Source organism: Manis javanica, chromosome 1, assembly GCF_040802235.1.
Source record: "Manis javanica isolate MJ-LG chromosome 1, MJ_LKY, whole genome shotgun sequence".
NCBI lineage: Eukaryota > Metazoa > Chordata > Mammalia > Pholidota > Manidae > Manis > Manis javanica.
This window is the reverse complement of record NC_133156.1, coordinates 169,679,293-169,698,168: the sequence shown is the minus strand read 5'-3', so window position 1 is coordinate 169,698,168 and position 18,876 is coordinate 169,679,293. Positions and strand designations below refer to the sequence as shown.

Genomic DNA, 18,876 nt, shown 5'->3' with positions numbered 1-18,876 from the left:
AACCTGATAATATGGATGAATGTAGTAACCACAATATTGCTCATGTGAAACCCTCCTACGATTGGGGTGAGTGAGGAGAGGGGGAGGGGAGGGGAGGGGAGGGAACTGGAGGGGAGAGGAGGGAAGTGGAGGGGAGAGGAGGGAAGGGGAGGGGAGGGAGGAAGGAAGAGAACTACTTCCAGTTATAAAACAAGTCACGGGATGTAATGTACAGCATGATGACTATAGTTAATAATACTGTATTATTGTAGATTTTTAAACTGCTAAAAATGGTCCTACAAGTTCTCATCACAAAAAAATTTATAAATATGAATTGTGATGGATGTTAACTAGATTTATTGTGATCATTCAGAATATATACAAATATCCAATCATTATACACCTGAAATTAATGTTATATGTAATTTATTCTACAACAAAGTAATTTTTAATTTAAAAAAAACAGGATATGGTTAAAGTCACAGTGATTCAAGGAAGGAAGCAGTCAGGGTTTACTTTAGGTAGGGAAGGCCTCTCTGAAGGGAAGGTGATAATTGAGGAAATACCCGAATGACTAGAGTGAGCTAAACAAAGATGTGGGGGAAGACTTCAGGGCAAAAAAAAAATAGCAAATAAAAATGCAATGAGAGACCAGAAAAACAGAATGAGGCAGAGTAGAAAAAAGCCAGGTCATGAAGAGCCTGGTGGGTGTGGTAAAAAGTTAAGATTTTATTCTGATTAAACTGGGATGACACTTAAAGGCATGACATGATCTATTACATGTTTTTAAAAAATCTCTTATTAACTACTATGTAAAGAACTGACTCTAGGAGGGCAATAGTAAAAGCCAGAAGACATTTAAGAAGATGAAGTCTGATGGAATGGAAAGAAGATGGAAATTTGACAAGTGGAATATTCTGGATAAAGTTGACAAAATCAAATAATTTAGAAATTAAAAAAGCTCAGAAGAGACTGAAGACTGAACTGCAAAGGGATTCAAGTTCTGAGAACTGGTGTAATCTCAACTAATAGTACATAAAGAGATGGGACAACAATGAGATGCCACTACACACCTATCAGGATGGCCAAAATCCTGATCACTGACAACACAAAATGCTTAAGAGGATGTGGAGCAATTAAGAACTCTCATTTCTGCTGGGAATGCAAAATGGTACAGCCTCTTTAGAAGATAGTTTAGGCACTTTCTTAAGAAAATAAACATAATTCTCACCACATAAATCAGCAACCACAGTGTGGCCAATAACTTGACCTTAGTGTTTACCCAAAGGAGTTAAAAACTTAAAGTCCAAACAAAAACCTGCCAATGATGTTAACAGCAGTCTTTTTTTTTAATTGCCAAAACTTGGGAGCAACCAAGATGTCCTTCAGTAAGTGAATAAACTCTTGTATATCCAGACAATGGAATACTAATCAGCGCTAAGAAGAAATGAGCTGTCATGCCATCAAAAAAACATGGAGGAATCTTAAATGGGTATTACTAAGTGAAAGAAGGCAATCTGAAAAGGCTGTATACTGTACGATTCCATCTATATGACATTCTGGAAAAGGCAAAACTATGGACACAATAAAAAAGATCAGGAGGTGGGTGGGGGAGTGGTGAATAGGTAGAGCACAGAGAACTTTTAAGACAGTGAAAACACTGTGTATATTATAATGATGAATAGATACATGTCATACATTTGTCCAAACCCATAGAATGTACAACACCAAAAGTGGACCCTAATGTAAACATGGACTTTGAGTGATTGTGATATGCCAACATAGGTTCATCAATTATAACAAATGTACCACCGTGGTGGAGAATGTTGATAAGAGGAGATGCTGTGTATGTGGGACAGCACAGAGTGTACGGGAAATTGCTATACGTTCCCCTCAATTTTTCTGTGAACCTAAAACTGCGCTAAAAAAATTAAGTCTTAATTTTACAAAGAAAGATGGAAAAAGAATACTTTGTGGGTATATTTAGAGGTTCAAGGAAGGCGCAGACTCAACAAAGGAAAACAAGAGAAATGAAAGGTATCATGGGACCCAAGATACTGCATGAGAAAAGTCAGAAGAGTTTGACAATGCAACAATATCAGATGCTACAGAATGAGGAGATGGTAAGGATAAACCAATGAATTTTACATGATAACAATTTCAGGAAGGTAAGAAATCTTGGTTGCAAGCTAAAGGGCTCATATTTTAACACAAAGTTTTCATCTGTTTTATTCTAATTTCCTAACTAAGAACCCAGTAAGAGGAAAATGTTTTGATAAAGGAAGGAAAATGTAGTTTTGGACTTTAAGGCAGAGGGGAGAGATCAGTGATAACTGTGATGTAACCTGAGATGCCATGAAAGGAGGGCTCCATAGAAAAGCAGCTCTGCCCTGAAAGGGACCCCAACTTCCTCCATCCTTCTAGCCCCACTTGGGTATACTACAGTAGACCAGATTCTAAGACAGCCCCCATCATCTCTGCCCTGTGCAGTAAAGCACAAGATTAGGGTTGTACAGTAAAACAGATTTTGCAGATGTGTTTCAGGTTTCTAATCGATTGACTCCGAATTAATCAAAAAGTACATCATGCAGTGGGCCAGGCCTAATCATTTAAGCCTTTTAAATCTGGGTCTAAGTATCTGGAACAGGAAAGTTATGAGCAATTTTGTCACAGAGACAAGCTCTTGGTAGCCTGCAAGAAAGCAAACATCCATGTCATGAATTGCCTCTGAGGAGCTTGTGGCAAAGGAACTTCAAGCAGTCTCTAGAGGAGGGTAGGCAAAAGTTGGCAAAAAAACAGGGATTTCAGTCCTACAGTGTCAAGGGATTGAATTCTGCCAAAAAATTGCACAAGCTTGGAAGAGAGGACCCTGAGCTCCAAGTGAGAACCACAGTGTGGCCAACAACTTGACTGCAGCTTTGTGTGACACTGAGCAGAGAACCCACATCACTCATATCCAGAAACTGTTAAGATAATTAATGACTGCTATTTTACGTTGCTACATATGTGGTAATTGTTACGTAGCAAGAGAATACTAATATAGTCCCCACCTTTCTGTGGAAGAGGCTGCTTCTCCTGTCTTGGCAATGAACAGGGAGAGAAGCAAACTTGGAAAAAAAGAAAAAGTTCGACTTTCACAATTTCTCACTCACTATGTCTAGGGATTTTGCTCAATTACTGCTTGAGTCACAGCACCTGTTCTGCAATACCACATTTTCCCAACACATCAAATTTCTTAAAATCATGAGGAACGGCAATCTATCTACTTTTTTACTTTGTTTCAGAAAGTTACTCTGACAATTACGCATAGATAGTCTAGGCTCCTTGGATGTCTGCCAAAATTGTCCCGGCACCTGGAGACACAGATCCGCAGGCTAATCTCAACTGAGCACAAGGTCACGACAACTGTCCTTCCTCGGTACTTGAAGAGTCTGAACTTCGTGAACTACAATCTTTCAATTTTGTTTATATAGTAAGAATCGCTCTGAGGTGTTCTCAGCTACGAAAAGAAGTCCCTCCCGAATAATTACAACCTTGATGCCTAAAACGCGTACTCTTAGCAGTCCAAGCACCTCCTTATTAAAGATGCAACAAGCTAAGGCTATGCATTTGTTACTGGGAACTGTAGTTCTCCCCTGTCGACCTTCAACCACTGGCTGCGCAAGACCTGTCACGCGCCAACCGGCGACCCGGGCGCCAGTAGCCGCGATTGGTCCCTGACTGGGACAGAGCAGGGCTGATTGGGTGACACGTCCCGAAGCCGTGCCTCCCGTCCTGCGCCCGCCTGCCGCCACCCTCTCCTTTCCACAACCCATCCCGCTTCAGCAATAACCCTAAGTCAGTTCTGTCGCGTGGACTTCCGAATTAACTGCCTCACCCCGGCCAGGGACTCTCGCGGTGAGGGCGGCCTTGAGACGCCTCTGCCCGGGGCCTAGACAAAGCGAAAGCCTTCCCATTTTCCGTCGGTTGCCCAGTCAGTTTCACCACGCGGTCTCTCCCGGGACCCCCGCGCTCACCTGGGCGGCCGAGGTCACGCCGGACAACTGACAGGCCCGCAACATCTCTGCCGGCTGTGCGGAGCTGGCTGGTGTACGCGGGGGCGGCGGCGGTGCTAATAGGGCAGGGCCTGCGTGCGTGCGTCGGGCTGCCTCCGCGCCGGGCGCACCGGAAGGGCCGCCGAAGCCAGTGCGCACGCGCAGCCGTGTCCCGGGCCCGGCCCAGGCCGGTCGACGCTGGTGGGTAGTCCCTGGCGGAAAGGGCGATTTCTCCTTCCGTGTCGCTCTCGGGGTTTCTCGACAGTATCCCGAAGCCGGCGTTACTAGCTGAACGCGGCGGGAGGGAGGTCGTCAGAAACTCTGGTTGCGATCTGCGCGGAAAGCGGGCCGGTGTGACTTTGGAGATTTCAAGCAAGAAAACTTACTGGATATTTCGTAGAAAGGAATCAACGGCCAGAGTTACTCACACAGTGGTTTGTCTCGGTTTTAGCTCTTGTTTTCGTTTAACAGCCCTCCAAGTAGTCATTTCACTGCGAACACTGGAAAGACCTTTGTTAGGAATGTCCCGTTTTCGTATCTCATAAATGGCAGAGCAGGAGTAGGAACCTAGATTCCTCCTCCGGCCCCACAGCTTCTACCCTCTTAAGGTTAAACCACATGTCTTTCCCTACCAAGTTTTTATTTTAGAATGATCATTTTGGCCGCCATCTGGACGATACGGTCAGTGAAGCACTGTTCAGAATATTCCATTGAATCTGTAAATAGGATATATAACATGTTAAATACTAAACACAGTATTCAATACTCTTAGTACTAGTAATCATATTACCACAATATAGAAACTAAGTAACTTGTTCTGTTGGTTTTGCAAAATAACCTCAAGCCTTAATTAGGTAATTCGTTACAGTATGGTGTTCTCCCTAGTAGATAATGCTCCCAATCCGTTTGTAAAATGGAGAAATGGATCTGAAAATGATCTGATGTCAAATAATTTATGTTTGAATACTCTAGTAATTAACACTGTTCATACCACCATCAAGAACAGCCTCCAGAGCAGTCTCCCATCTTTTAAGTAAATTTAGCAACTAAATTGCAACCTCCCCACCCCACCCCTTCCTCAGTAATGTCGTGCTGGGTGATGCCAGTGTGATGACTTTTCTAAAACCCTGGCCATAAAACTCTCAATGCTACTGAGCGATTTCAGTGTGCTCCAGACATGTATGACACAGGCACACCTTGGGCCTGAACATCATTAGCAAATTCAACAGCTTCAAAATCTCAAACTCCAGAATATACCCCTAAAAAGTAACTCATATTTAAATTACTCCCTGTTCAAAATGTGCAGTGACTCCCACTACCAATTCAAAGAGCCTTTATGAAATGTCTCAAAAGTCCTTTTCCAGCATATGTGGATGTTTTTAAGGCTCACAGTGGCCATCATAAGATGGTAGATCAAGATAGCAAAAATAGCAGTCAAAGTTCATCACTCACTTATATATCCTATAACATAGAGACACTGAAGTATAACCATCTCACTGGTTCTCAAGTGTGATCTGGAACCTCTGGGTAGCCTGAGATCCTTTTAAAAGGTCCATAAAGCTCAAACCTATGTTTATCATATTGAGATGTTGTAAGTCCAGGGAAAGGAAATCCCGGGGCAAAATACCGAAATCAGTCAAAGGGAGAAATAAAGTTTAAAATCTGTTTATTGCTTACAAACTGCAGTCCGGGGCCGTTTCTTTCTCCTGCTCTTGCAGAAGCAAAAACCAGCCCTCCTGATGCCCAGGTAATTATCCATTAACATGGATATGAACTCTCCACCCCTGAGGAATGATGCAAATGCACTAAAAGCCATACTTCTTTCCACCTCTGAACGCCTATTGATATGCAGATATACTAAAGCCAGGCGAGATATTCTGGAAATATTACAATTTTACCCACAGATGTTATTTGTTGTTTTCACTCATTATCTCATAATTGTACAGTAGTTTTTCCAGAAGCTACATGACAAACAATATCACAACATTGAAAGCACAAGCAAATTTCGGAATCCAGTTTATTAATAATCCAGCCTTAAAGAGATTTGCAAAAAGGTTAAACTCTGCAACTCATCACTAATTTTTTTTTGGAGGGGATTGTTATTTTTCATAAATATATTTATGGTAACATGTAATAGGTTTATAATTGTTTTAAAATGAATCAGTCTGTATGGTAGGCAGAATAATTATCCCCAAATATGTCTACATTCTCCTAATCCCTGGAATCTGAATATTTTATCTTTCATGACAAAAAGAACTTTGCAGATGTGCTTAAGAATCTTGAGATAGGGATATCCTGGATTATCTGTGTGGGTAATCCAAAGGGTCCTTAGGAGTGAAAGGGAGACAGGAGGGTCAGAGTCCGAAAAGTAGATACAACAATGGAAGCAGAAGTCAGAAAGATGCAATTACTGGCTTTGGAGATGGAAGAAGGCCACAAGTCAGGGAATGCAGGCAGCCAGTAGAAGCTGGAAAAGGCAAGGCAAGAGTTTCTCCCTTAGAGCCTCAAGAAGGAACACAGCCCTGGATATCTTGATTTAAAGCCTTGTGAAACCCATTTCGGACATCTGACCTATAGAACTGTATGATAAATTTGTGTTGTTTTTAAAGTTTGTGGTAAATTGTTATGGCAGCAATAGGAAACTAATAATAATTATTTTTAATTTTTCTCAGTTTTAATTTCCAGTAAATACTAATAGATATAATCCATTTAATTAAAAGCTCTTTGGGGTTCTCAATTTTTAAGCATATAAAGAGGTTCTAAAACAGAAAAGTTTGATAACTGCTGTGAATAAATCCTGAGTTTTTCTGTCTTGACTCCCTCTCTTTTCAGCTCTTGGTGTTCTTATTGCCAAGAATGGAATGACTTTTCTCTTCTTAAATCCTCCCTATTCTTTAAGACCCATGTTACATTCTACTACCTGTCCCTGACCTCTTCAACTATCCTTAGGTTTGAACTGCCCCTGTGAATCATTTATCTATACCTTGTATTTATGTTCTGTACTTACCTTATTAAATGTGAACTCCTTGAGATCCAGTGTTTGACCTGTACACATTTCAACCAGTAGACAATGTTATATATCGTATATGCATGGAATATGTTAGACAACAAGGATGGGAGAGGTGTTTATTGTTTTTTTCTTTTTCTGCTTGAATTAACATTAGAAAAAATGTATGATCACTAATTCGGGGGAATAAAATGTAGAATTGTGCGGAAAGAATTGAGATGCTGCTATACCAGATGACAATCAGTGTTACTGATTAGAAAAAAGTGTGTGTGTGTGCCATATCCTTAGTATATTTACATTCATTTGCTTATAGTTGACATTCACTTTAAAAATAATAATTTTTAATAACAATATTGCTCATTCATTTAACTTAATATACTAGCTTTGGAAGGATAAGTTCTATTCTCTCATAAATTTAATCAAATGAGCAAAAAGAAATTGTGCTTCAAATGTATTGTGTACTTGAAAATAGGACTTTAAATCAAACGCCCAATAAAAATTTGAGACCCTACTGTATGCCAAGCATTATTCACAAGCAATGGAGGACAGCCTGACATATTGAAGACATTCAATAATAAGGCTGACTTGACTGCCCCTTTATTCATTTTTTCCCCCCTTCCTTGACTCCACCCAAATTACTTTTTCTTAACCCCCTTTGTGCTGACGCTTTTTGACCCTTAGCGGTTGCTGTAGGCGTGGAGGCAAGATGGCAGCTCCCGTCTTCACCCGTGCCGTGAGAGCCGCGTCAGGTTGGTGAAAGCAACGCGCTCGATTTTTTCCTTCACAGAAAACGGTGACTGGCACAGGACGGATTGGGTGTTTGGTGTGGAGGCTAAAAAGGGGGCGGGGGTAGTTGTCTGAGGCCAAAGTGTCGTCGCGAATTTTCCCCTTGGCTGCCTGTATTCGGCCGCCTGCACCGGAGATCCGAGACTCTCGGACCCTCGCGGACCTAGGTGTCCCGCAGTTGCCTAGCCGTTACGCCTTCCCAGAAACAAATCAGAAGGAATGGATGGGGGGTGGGGGCGAGGGAGACAGAAAAGTCCTCCCCAACTTTCAGATTTAGAAGCTGCCACCCGCCACTCATGGCCTTTGACCTTGAAGTCATTTCTCAGAAGCTTACTTTACAGCAGTAAAACGGGGTAATACCATCCACCTGAGGACTAAATGAGCTCGTGTACGTAAAGTGCCTTGCGTAATGCCTGGCATAGTAAGCTTGGCGTGTAAGATTCGCACAATATGCGGGGAATGTGGCCGTTTTGTTCATTCAGCCCCTGGCACAAGGGCGGTCATGATGATTTCATGACAGAGATGACAGGTGTAAAGGCAGCTTCATTTAGTTAGTAAGTTAACTTCAACTGGGAGAACTTTTAAAAGTCATTCAGGTATGATAAGATTATCAGTAAATTACTTTCCCATAAAATAAATTAGGATGAAATACTGTGAAAGAAAAACAAATAAGAAAAAAGCTATGATGTAAAATTTCCAGCTATTACAGAAAAGTTTGTTTACCAGGTGTACTTTTAATTACTTTAAAAATATAAATAAAATTTTATATACTATACATGAATGGCTTAACATTAACAAATAACTAAAGCAAACATCTGTTTAACTAACATCCAGGTCAGGACATAGAACACTGCAAGAAGCCCCTTCTCCACCCGTGTGGAGAATTCGAAGTTCCCTATTTCTACCGAATATAAGCACTATTCTTTTTATTATTACCTTGTCTTTTTTTCTGTAATCGTTTTAGAATCTACGTGCATCTCTAAGTAATGCATTTAGTTTTATCTGTCTGTGTACTCCACATGAATGGAAACACACAGTATGTGCTATTCGTGTCTTCTTTTACTTTGCTACATTCATTTGGCATGTAGCTGTGTTTCCTCATTGCTGTAAATAGTCTTTTATGTGACCACCCTACAAATCTCTATTTTACTACTGATGGGCATTTAGGTGTTTACAGTCTGGGACCATTAGGTACAAAGCTGATGGACCTTGTGTCTCAGTAGATGAGTGCAAGTTGCTCTACATAAAACTAGCGGTAGAATTGCTGAATCAGAGAGCATGTATATATTCATCATTGCCTGATACTTCCAAAATGATGTGCTTATTAAAGTCACCCCACCACTATATTTTGCACTTACTCACCACCAGTTGGTATTGTTAGACCTACAAATTTTTGTCAGTCTGGTAGGTATTTAACGGTGTTTCATTGTGGTTTAAATAGCATTTCCCTAATTAGTAATGAGCCTGAAAACCTTTAAACGTGTGTATTGGCCATTGAATTTCTCATGTGAAATAGCCACTTCAATATTTTGTCCACTTATATATTAAGTTGTTTGTCTTAATTGATTTATAATAGTTCCTTATATATTCTGGATATGTATCCTTTCTCATTTAAGTGTGTTTCCCATATCTTTTCCACCCCAGCTTGCCTTTTTTAGTTTATTTTTAAAATGATTTGATGAAAAGTTCTATTTTCCTCTACTTGAATTTATTATCGTTCTATTTTTCAGAGAGATGATGTAGGTGGGTATCAGTTCAGTATGATACATTCCACTGAGGACATTTAAAGGAGTGATGTGACAGCTTATTTTTAAATGTCAATATTTTAAATCTGCTGGGAATTATATCTGTTTTGACAATTTAAAGTATTTAAAATTTTAGGTATTACTTAAAATTTTGTGAAAGGGTACATAATTTTTTAGAACTCTTAGAGGATGTGGGATCAAAAAACTGGGAGATTACTACTGTAGACACTGTCATACTCACTTCCCCCACCCCCACCATTCCTTTCATTCCTCCCAGATATAGGGCTATTTGTAATTCCCCAAACCTACAGTGCTGTTTTTTGCCTCTTCACCTTTGTGCCTCCTGTTCCCTCTGCTTCCTCTTATTTCTTCAAAACTGGTTTTGTGTCACCTTTGTGCAAACTCTGTGTTCTGCATACAAGAGTATGTTTAGAGAAACCCATCTGTATTAAAATGTCTGAACATGTCAGAAGACTGTAGAAGCAATTAATTACTTCCCTTGAATTGTATGCTACACTTTTGTTAACAAAGTCTAAGTTAGACTCTGTTCCGTTTTTCCAAGCCAAAATCACTGTGGTTGGTCTATCAGTAGGTATAATGGATAAAGCCCCCCAAGTCATTTTCCCAGGAACTGCTCTTCAGCTAGGTTCATCGTTTCTGTTCCAGTAACTATTTTTTCTAACCTTGTGTTTATCCCTGATTTCAACTTGTTAATTTTGATCTGTTTTTTTCTTCTATGGAGATCATTTTCAGTCCAGATAGTCTATCTTTTCACAAATATGTTAATAAACCATGGTTCCTACTTTGTTTTTATGCAGATTTGATAAAGTCTACCTTATGCAGCCTTAGGACCTTCATAAAAATTGTACAAAAAAGTCTGTTAGGGAGCCAGAAAGAGACTTTCACCAGAAGAAAAGCAATCAACCAATTTGGGGATAGTAGCTAAGCAGCTTAGAATTGACCCAACTACTATTATCCTACCACATTTCTGTATTTTTTTTTGAATATAAAGAAACCTTTTCACCTACCTTCCTAAAGTCAGGATACACTGTGTCTAGACAGTCTCATGATTTCCCAGGCTAGTGACTACATCAGAAAATGAAATTAAATCCTTTTTTAAGGAACAGTTTGATCCCACCTGACAGTATTTTTTGTGTGCACTTTCTGTTTATCTATTCTAGTGTTTTTTCCCACAGATGAGCCTATTGCTTACCTATTTATGATCTAGACTCTATCTGCTCACTTCCTTTGATTTCCAAAAATGTCAGTTTTTTTATTTATTTGTTTTTCTAACTGAAAACATAACAAACCCTAATGGCCTGTGAAATTTGGGACATTTTCTTGCCTCCATTTATTCATTTAATCTTTCAAAGATTACCTCCTGGCTTGTAATCATGTCTGCAAATGTTTTCAGTTCTTTGGGATATAAATTATGTATGGAGACTTCGATGCCTGCACTGAGGAGAGAAAATCTGACTTCAAGGGCCTGGTGTGAGTCTTTCACCAGTCTCCTGAATCTTGGATTTCATCTTAATTCATCAATGTTTATACTGCCTTTTTCAGTTTGAAAATTGATCTTTGATGGAGAACAGGAAAGCAAAATAAGGGTGTTCAGTATTCTATCTCCTGCCATCTGTTAGCATTATCCCATTTTTGCCAAGCATTTCTCAGCTGTTCTTTATTATCTGTTAGCATTCATTAAATGTTTTTTCTATGCTAAGCATTCTTCCTAGAACTTTACGTGTTTTATCTTATCTAAGTCTTATTATCTCCCCATGATTAACTTCATTTAAATTTGAGGAAACTGGGACATAGAGAGGTTAAGTAACTTGCCCACAGTCACACAGCTAGTAAGTAGTAGAGCTAAGATAAGAACCCAAACAGACTGAGTCAAACACTAGCACTCCTCTACCATGGTGCCCCTCATTTGTTATGGATAATCAGTGCAGTGGGCAATAAGGTGTAGTTCTAAGCCCTGGCTGAGCATCAGACTCACTCTGGAGGTTTTATTTAACCAATTGTTGAGGTATAATTTATAATAAACTACCTGTTTGTGTGTACAGTTTGATAATCTATAGTAAATTTAGTGAGTTGTGCACTTATCAGCCCAATCCGTTATCCTTTGGAGGTTTTTCAATGTGCACATTGAGTCCCACACTAGACTTGATCACAGTCTCCCAGTGGTGTCAGGGATCTGTGAGCAATTCAGCTTTGTAGCCATGGACTCAGTGTGGCCATACTGACAATGATAGATAAAGAGGACTGTGTTCAGTCCCCACATCTAGGCCCCCGTGGTCTGCCTTCTGATCTGCCCTGCCTCAGTCCTCACTACTTCTTCCCAGGCATCGCCAGTACAGTCAGGCAAGCAGCACTCAGCCTCTGTGGCACATCCACTCCCCACTCCAAACATGTATTTGTTTCAGCCTCCTTAGCTCTGTGTGTTGTTCATCCTACCTGGACTCTACCTCTTCCCTCGTGGCCTGTTCATTTTCTGGAGAGCTCAAGTACCTCCTCTGTTTTCTTTATGAATCCTTCTCTTGCCACAGCGTTGTCACTCCAGAGTTGTCAGGCTTTTGTATCTCTGCCCTGCCATTGTTTTCTGTGTGTCAGTTCTGACTTACCAGAGATGAGATCTGGCAGGTGGGCATCGATGTTACATGTGGTTTTCCCTAGTGTTGAACATAGACTAGACACATCACACTAGACTGTGATGGTTACACAACTCTTAAGTTTATTAAAAGCATTGAATTGTATACAAATGGGTAATTTTGTTTATGTAAGTTATACCTGAATGAAGTTGGTAAAAAGCTCCACAGGTGAAAGTGATGCTGAGGACACCTTAATTATGTACACTTGGTTGCTTTGATACATTACTTGATTTTAAGTATCTTGATGCATTTTTAGAACATAATATTAAACATATATGTTTCTGTCTTCACAGGAATCTTACGGCCCCTGAATATTTTGATGTCTTCAGCCTATGGAAACTGTGCCAAGAATGCCTGCCTTAGTTCTGCACTGTCCACCCGACAGTTTCGTTATATGCAGACACCAGTTGTTTCATCTGCTCCCAGACTTACCACATCTGTCAGAAACCTGACATGTGGGCATACTGCAACAATGCTCAATAGGTAGAGTATATTTCAGCAAACACAAGGCTTAGACAAAAATTCTAAAATATTCATGCCTGTGAAGACATCTTAGAAGTAGATGATACTCCTTGCCTACCTGCAGTTTATTATATAGACTTTGTCTGATGGAGTGGAGAATATGATTGACACCCAGCAGCAGGGACTACCAGAGGGAGCACGCTGATGTTCTAGATGTGGTTTCCTGGATGGAAGCTGTTGGCCAAGGTAGAGGGAGAACTAGATGCTCAGCTTACAAAGCTGGGCTGTGGGTGGTATTCCTTCAGTCAGCAAATATTTAGTTAAGCACTTGCAAGTGTCCAGAATCATACTTGGCAGAAAAGATTCAAAGATGAAGTCCTCAAGGCATTTATTATCTAGTGGGCAGATAGGTAAGAAATCAAATAAATCAAATGATTAACATATAATAGGATAAATTCTCTCATAGGGATTGAGTTGGTGATAGTTGCTTTTTTTATTTATGCTTGGTGTCTTGGATCATTTGAAGTCAACTCTATTCCAGTGGAGCTGCTTCACTCTTCTAAGTGTAGAAATGGATTCATCTTTTAATCAGTCTTACTGCTGAGTTAATATTTTTCAAATATATTTTAGAGTGACCCCCTTGCTTTCAAATGTCCTGAAGCTACCAGTCAGAAATGTAACGTACTTCAGCGCACGAAAAGGCAAGAGAAAGACTGTGAAAGCTGTCATCGATAGGTTTCTTCGACTTCATTCTGGCCTTTGGCTAAGGAGGAAGGTGAGTCTTCACTGTTACTTGATTAAAAAAGGCGTGTGAGCAGATTAAAATAAAATGAGTTAGCTCATTCATTGACATATCTTCCTCCTGTCTTACCAAGAGTTTTTACAGTGCTGTACTTAAATAAATACCAACTTGGCAGCCATCTCTTAATAGGAGTGAGTCCATGTGAAGAAAACATGTTTAAGCATTCATAAAATGAAATCGTTTTCACAATGGCAAAAGTTTTCACTGTAGGACAGGTTCCTCTCAGGTCTTCCACTTGTCTGGCTAAACTGATGATTACCAGAAGCCCCTTGGAGCCCTTGGTGTTCCTCAGTAACCTGTGGGGAAGCTCTGTTTAAGCCTAGAGTCACAGCAGAGTAGACTTCAGCAAGGACTTAATTGCATGGCTCAGATTTGGGGACTGAAGAGTTTTTCAGCCTACCTTGTATTGTATTCTCCAGGCAGCTTAATCCTTATGGCAGAACATTAACCCCACATATGCTTTATTTTTTCTTAATTATATACATTTTTCTGTCTGTTGCTGTTATGATTGGGGACTGCATCAGACAGAACTCTACTGTTTACTTGGGACAAGGACCACACCACTAAGGTGGCTACTACAGATGACTACTGCTCTGTCTTCTCCCAGTATGTCATGAATGTGAATATGGGCTTTTTCATTCTCATATTTATTCATAGAGACAAAGTAGCTGACAATTAGCAGTCAAAGAGCAGAATTTTGTAAAACCACTTTTAACTTTTGATTGCTATTCAAATCCAAATTCCTTCTTGCTACTTGGAAGTTAACAAACAGTTCTTTTAAGATCAAAATTTGTTTCTCTGTGAAAGTGAAAGAGTTAATTGGTAGGCCTTTCTCACTATTTCAAAGGTTGGAAGGATTCTCCCCTATCTTATAAACAGTACTAAATTTGTGAATAAACAAGTTGATTGGGACACTCAGATCATTTCTCCATTGGAACAATACAGTTTCCTACACTAGTCAATAGAAGCTCATGTAATCCATAGGTAGCTGAACTAAGTGTAAGTATTCCAGCTAATAGTTCTGCATTTTGTGAATTTTGGAGCATTGGAAACATTTCCTCCCCTTTGTTATCACACTGATTATTTTCAGGTCCTTTTCTGGCCCTAGACAAAATGAGTCATGTTCTTTGCCTTCCTTTCCACATCCCTTTTATTATGCTCTGAACCCCACATGTTGTTGTAAAGGACCTGATCATATTCTCCAATATTAATACCTAGTCCCCACTCAGGACCCTAGAAGTGTTGTATATGCAGAATGGCCTGTTTCATCAAAATGTAATTTTAAGAGGAAAATAAAAAAATCTGGGTGGGTTAATTTATGATGTATTTTTTAAAAAAGTATTTTATATGGCATAGTTTCATCCAGATATCCATAATTTTTATTGTTTATATCCCCCTCACCCCCATTTCTGAACCTAGAGACTGTCTCAAGTTTCAAGTATTTTCACACTGGTTGCATTCCATAGAATAATCTTCAAAGGATACTGGGGGTGATGGGCAGATCAGCAAATTAGTTGTAAGTCAGAGATCCACAGGGACCCAATGTGGCTTGCAGACTAGAAAATTTCTACACAAATAGGGGGATTTGGGGTTGAATATTTCAATTTAAAATTGTAAGCAATGAATAGTGAAAATCTAATCTCGGGCATTTTAAAACCATAGCCTTTAAATAACCTTTCCTTATTGCTGAGCATCATTATACTGTAGAATTTACTGCTGACAGTGATGACACTAGGGCCTGTCAGAAAACCTAGGCACCTTCTCAGTAAAGAGCTAGGGTTTGTTCGGTCAGTGTAGTCCTGAAAGGACCCGAGGGCTCTTAGCCAATAGTGTGGGTTCTAATCTCACCTCCCCTGTAAATTACTGAGTGTGGTTCCAATCAAGCATTAATCTGGGTGGTACCTAAGGTCTCTTCTAGTCTAAACAGGCTATGATCATTGTTTTTATATTAAATACAATTTTATGTTTGTTCAAAAATTAATTCTTCAAAGTTAATAATGCATGGATGGTGTATATGGCACTTCTGGGTTAAACATATGGGTTAACCATTCCTTCCACCACTTTGAAAGAAGTTTCACTGTATTCATTATTCCTTAGAAAAGTACTTACTATCAGAATTGGTCCCTAGTAGATGAAAAGAATGAGTGAAGCAGTATCTTTGAGAACCATGCTTCTCAGCCCTTGTAATATCAGCCCCCTTAAATGAACACAGAGGTTTTCAGCCTAACCAGTACTCCTTTCATCATCCTCCATGTTAGGAAAAAGAAGTGTAGTGATTAAGAACTCTCACTAGTTCTCAGGCTTCAGTCTGCTACTGAACTTCTCTAATTAATGGTTGTTTTTCTTTAATCTGTAAAATGAGAATAGTAGTATGTTACTGAAGATTATTGAAGAGATAATAAGGTAATGCATGTAAGTTAGCTACTATAATTATATGTCATTACCTTGTACTTCGCTTCACAAAGACTTATTTAGCTTTATTTTCTGTGGTTTTAAATAATCTTTTTTCAAAATATTAAATTATTAATATTTCTTTTTCAAACTACACATTTCTCTACCCCCCCACTGAGAATCATATCCTTCTGAAAAACATACAGCCCCTATGAAAGTCTCATTTTTGTTCCCACTGTCCTATAAACCATCAGTAGGGAAGGTAGATGTTGTTTCCTATATAACATGATATTTTAAATGTCTTTCTAATATTATTTAACAGGCTGGTTATAAGAAAAAATTATGGAAAAAGACACCTGCAAGAAAAAGACGCCTGAGGGAATTTGTGTTCTGCAATAAAACCCAGAGTAAGCTCTTAGATAAAATGACAACATCTTTCTGGAAGAGGCGTAACTGGTATGCTGATGATCCTTATCAGAAGTATCATGATCGAACAAACTTGAAAGTATAGACCAAAAATTTTATGATTCTCAGTTATTGAATATGTATATTTGTGTATGTGATGTCTTTGCAAAAATGAGTAAGTATAATACTTGATGTAAATTATGCCAACTGGCATGGAAACATATGATACCAATATTAAACTTATGAAAGTTTTAAAACTTAATAGATTAAATATTCCCAGATCTGTTCAAGAACAGAGGAGTTTAAAATTGTTGATTATTTTAACAAATGGTAATGGCTTAATTAGTTCTTCCAGTTAGGCTTATTTAGTTGCAAGGAATCCAAGTTAGGACAGACATAGGAAGACTATAAAAAGCAAGTTAACTGAAGCAGTGTGACATTATTTTAAGGGTGAGTACCTGGAAACTCAGGAACCACCTCACCAGCCCCATCTCCCACCAGAACTAACCGCCAGGCATCCGGAAGAGCAGAAATTATATTGATCCACCTCTAAGGGCCTCAGCAACAGGAAGTGGTAACTCTCATAGTAACTCTAACGTGCACCTTTCAGGTTGTTTTCCACATCATGATCCTCAGCCCCTACTCCAGTTCCTAATGTCAAGAGCCTCAAACTACTCCAGCTTATCTTTTTACACCAGGTCTCATCAAGGATCATTGACCAATGTAGGGACTGGCTGTTCTTAGGTCAGGAGCCCACCCTGGCCCACTGGTTGTGTTAGCAGGTTCACATGAAGCAAAAAGTAGTTATGTGAGCAGTTTCACTTAAAGGTAGACAAGGGACGGCAATACCCATTGTGGCATACTAGGTTCACTGTGCTCATTACTGTTCTCACTTAGTTTATTAAATTAGGATTTTTTTATGGAAAGGTGTATATGAAATAGTCTTTCAGTATGCCCATTCATGAAATAGAAGAGGCTGTACAAGTGAACACAACTTCTTACCCAAAAGTTGAAGATGCAGTATTTTCTAAAAGTTAACCTACTTCTCTAATAGTAGAAAAGTAGTCTAATAGAATTAGATTCCATATTTCTAATTGTAAGGATAAACTTTTTCAAACTTTCCAAAGATGCATTGTATAAACTAAGGGGAGAAAAGTAATCTGAATCATTTTAGAAATGACGCGAGTTCAGCATTGTTCCGTGGGAGAAGAGGGTCTGGTAAGAGGCACTGAGAAAAATTAAATTAACTGAGTAGTTAGAGACTAGGGCAGTGGTTCTCAGCTCTCCTTTCAGAATCATCCGGGAAGCATTTTCAGACAAACAGAGCACTTTGCCTGGTTGAAAAACCACCCAGAGCTCCCTCAACTTACAGGGTTATATTCTAACAAACCCATTGTAAGTTGAAAATTTCCTAAGTTGAAAATGCATTTAATATGCCTAACCTATCATACATCATGACTTAACTAGACTACCTTGAACATATTCAGAACACTTAATTAGCCTAAAGTTGGGCAAAATCATCTAACACAAAGCCAACTTTACAGTAAAGTGTTGAATGTCTCACGTACTTGAATAATATACTGAAAGAGAAAAACAATGGTTTTTTAGAATCAGGTGAGTACAGAATGGTTGTAAATATATTGGTTGTTTAACTTCATGATCTGGCTGACTGGGAGATGGGGCTCACTGCCACTGTCCGGCGTCACAGGATAGTATCCTAGCACATACTGCTAGCCTGGGAAAAGATCCAAATTCAAAGTTCCAAGCATGGTTTCTACTGAATACATATTGCTCTCACACCATTAGACAGTTGAAAAATCATGAATTGAAGCATCCTAAGTCCGCGTCTGTCTGTGTTAAACAGAACTACACCTCATTTCCTCTTCAGATTCTTTAATATAATAGTTGAAGAAGTTCTTCTATTGTTAAAAGAATAAGGTAAAAGATGACCAAATTGGGGTTCTGTGGCATGTCAGAGTAGGATTATAAGAGGAATTCCTTGAAGCCAGCATGTGGTAGCAGGACTTATCATTGACACTGACTTTATAGTTTGGCATCGAAACACCTTTCATTTAAATAAATGGTCTACCTAAACACATTCAACTGTATGTAAAAGTATAGCTTATTGAACACCTATTTTGTCCCAGCAGAAAGATGGGCATTTAACTACAGAACTCATACCAACCTTGCAAAGGAGCTATTATTTGTCTGTGGTTTAGATCTGAAGAAACTGAAGGTTACGGAGGTTAAGTAAATTATGCAAAACAACAGCTAAGTAGCAGAACCTAGGTCTAACTTCTTGGAATCCCATGAATTTCCCTGAAGTCTTCTAACAGTATATGACAATATCTAATCAACAAGTGACTAATCTAGCACTATAAATAAAATATTTCATAATACTGTACCAAGTCAGCTTTTAAATGTAACTTTGTTCTTCTGTTGTTTGTTACCTCTTAACCTAGCTAATCTCTATTCGGTTGACATTGGACTTGACTCAGTAAATAAATAAATGACTTTGAGCCTTTCCATCTCTTCATTCTCTTTCAGTCTTCTGAATCTGCTGGTTTACCTGTTGTTGCTTCTTTTTCAGTCTCATATCAAACACAATATAGGACTC

At 39.1% G+C, this 18,876-nt stretch overlaps 2 protein-coding genes across 15 annotated transcripts in view; one reads left to right on the top strand and one right to left on the bottom strand.

The window, feature by feature from the left end:
• The window catches only part of IMMT (inner membrane mitochondrial protein), a 50,531-nt gene extending 46,347 nt beyond the window's left edge, over positions 1-4,184 (bottom strand). For 9 of the 14 annotated variants that reach the window (XM_037011973.2, XM_073241459.1, XM_037011976.2 and 6 more), the window contains exon 1: positions 3,996-4,159. In XM_037011973.2, coding sequence (XP_036867868.1) covers positions 3,996-4,040 — 45 coding nt within the window. In that variant the 5' untranslated portion in view covers positions 4,041-4,159. Of the gene's footprint in view, positions 1-3,995 lie in introns of all 14 variants that reach the window. The other 5 variants (XM_037011974.2, XM_073241475.1, XM_073241489.1 and 2 more) reach the window with 2 other exon arrangements.
• Positions 4,185-4,280: 96 nt separating this feature from the next.
• MRPL35 (mitochondrial ribosomal protein L35) lies at positions 4,281-18,785 on the top strand. Its single transcript, XM_017645702.3, has 5 exons — positions 4,281-4,447; positions 7,702-7,769; positions 12,493-12,682; positions 13,292-13,436; positions 16,177-18,785. The coding sequence occupies exons 2-5, from the start codon at positions 7,727-7,729 to the stop codon at positions 16,363-16,365; spliced, it is 567 nt and encodes a 188-aa protein (XP_017501191.3). The 5' UTR covers positions 4,281-4,447; positions 7,702-7,726; the 3' UTR covers positions 16,366-18,785.
• The last annotated feature ends 91 nt before the right edge of the window (positions 18,786-18,876 follow it).

What these genes read in the sequence shown, in the direction of transcription:
- MRPL35 (XM_017645702.3), top strand. Translation starts at nt 7,727, where the DNA reads ATGGCAGCTCCCGTCTTCACCCGTGCCGTGAGAGCCGCGTCAG. An exon ending in TGCCGTGAGAGCCGCGTCAG is followed by an intron (nt 7,770 to 12,492) that starts GTTGGTGAAAGC and finishes CTGTCTTCACAG; the next exon opens with GAATCTTACGGCCCCTGAAT. An exon ending in GCCTTTGGCTAAGGAGGAAG is followed by an intron (nt 13,437 to 16,176) that starts GTGAGTCTTCAC and finishes ATTATTTAACAG; the next exon opens with GCTGGTTATAAGAAAAAATT.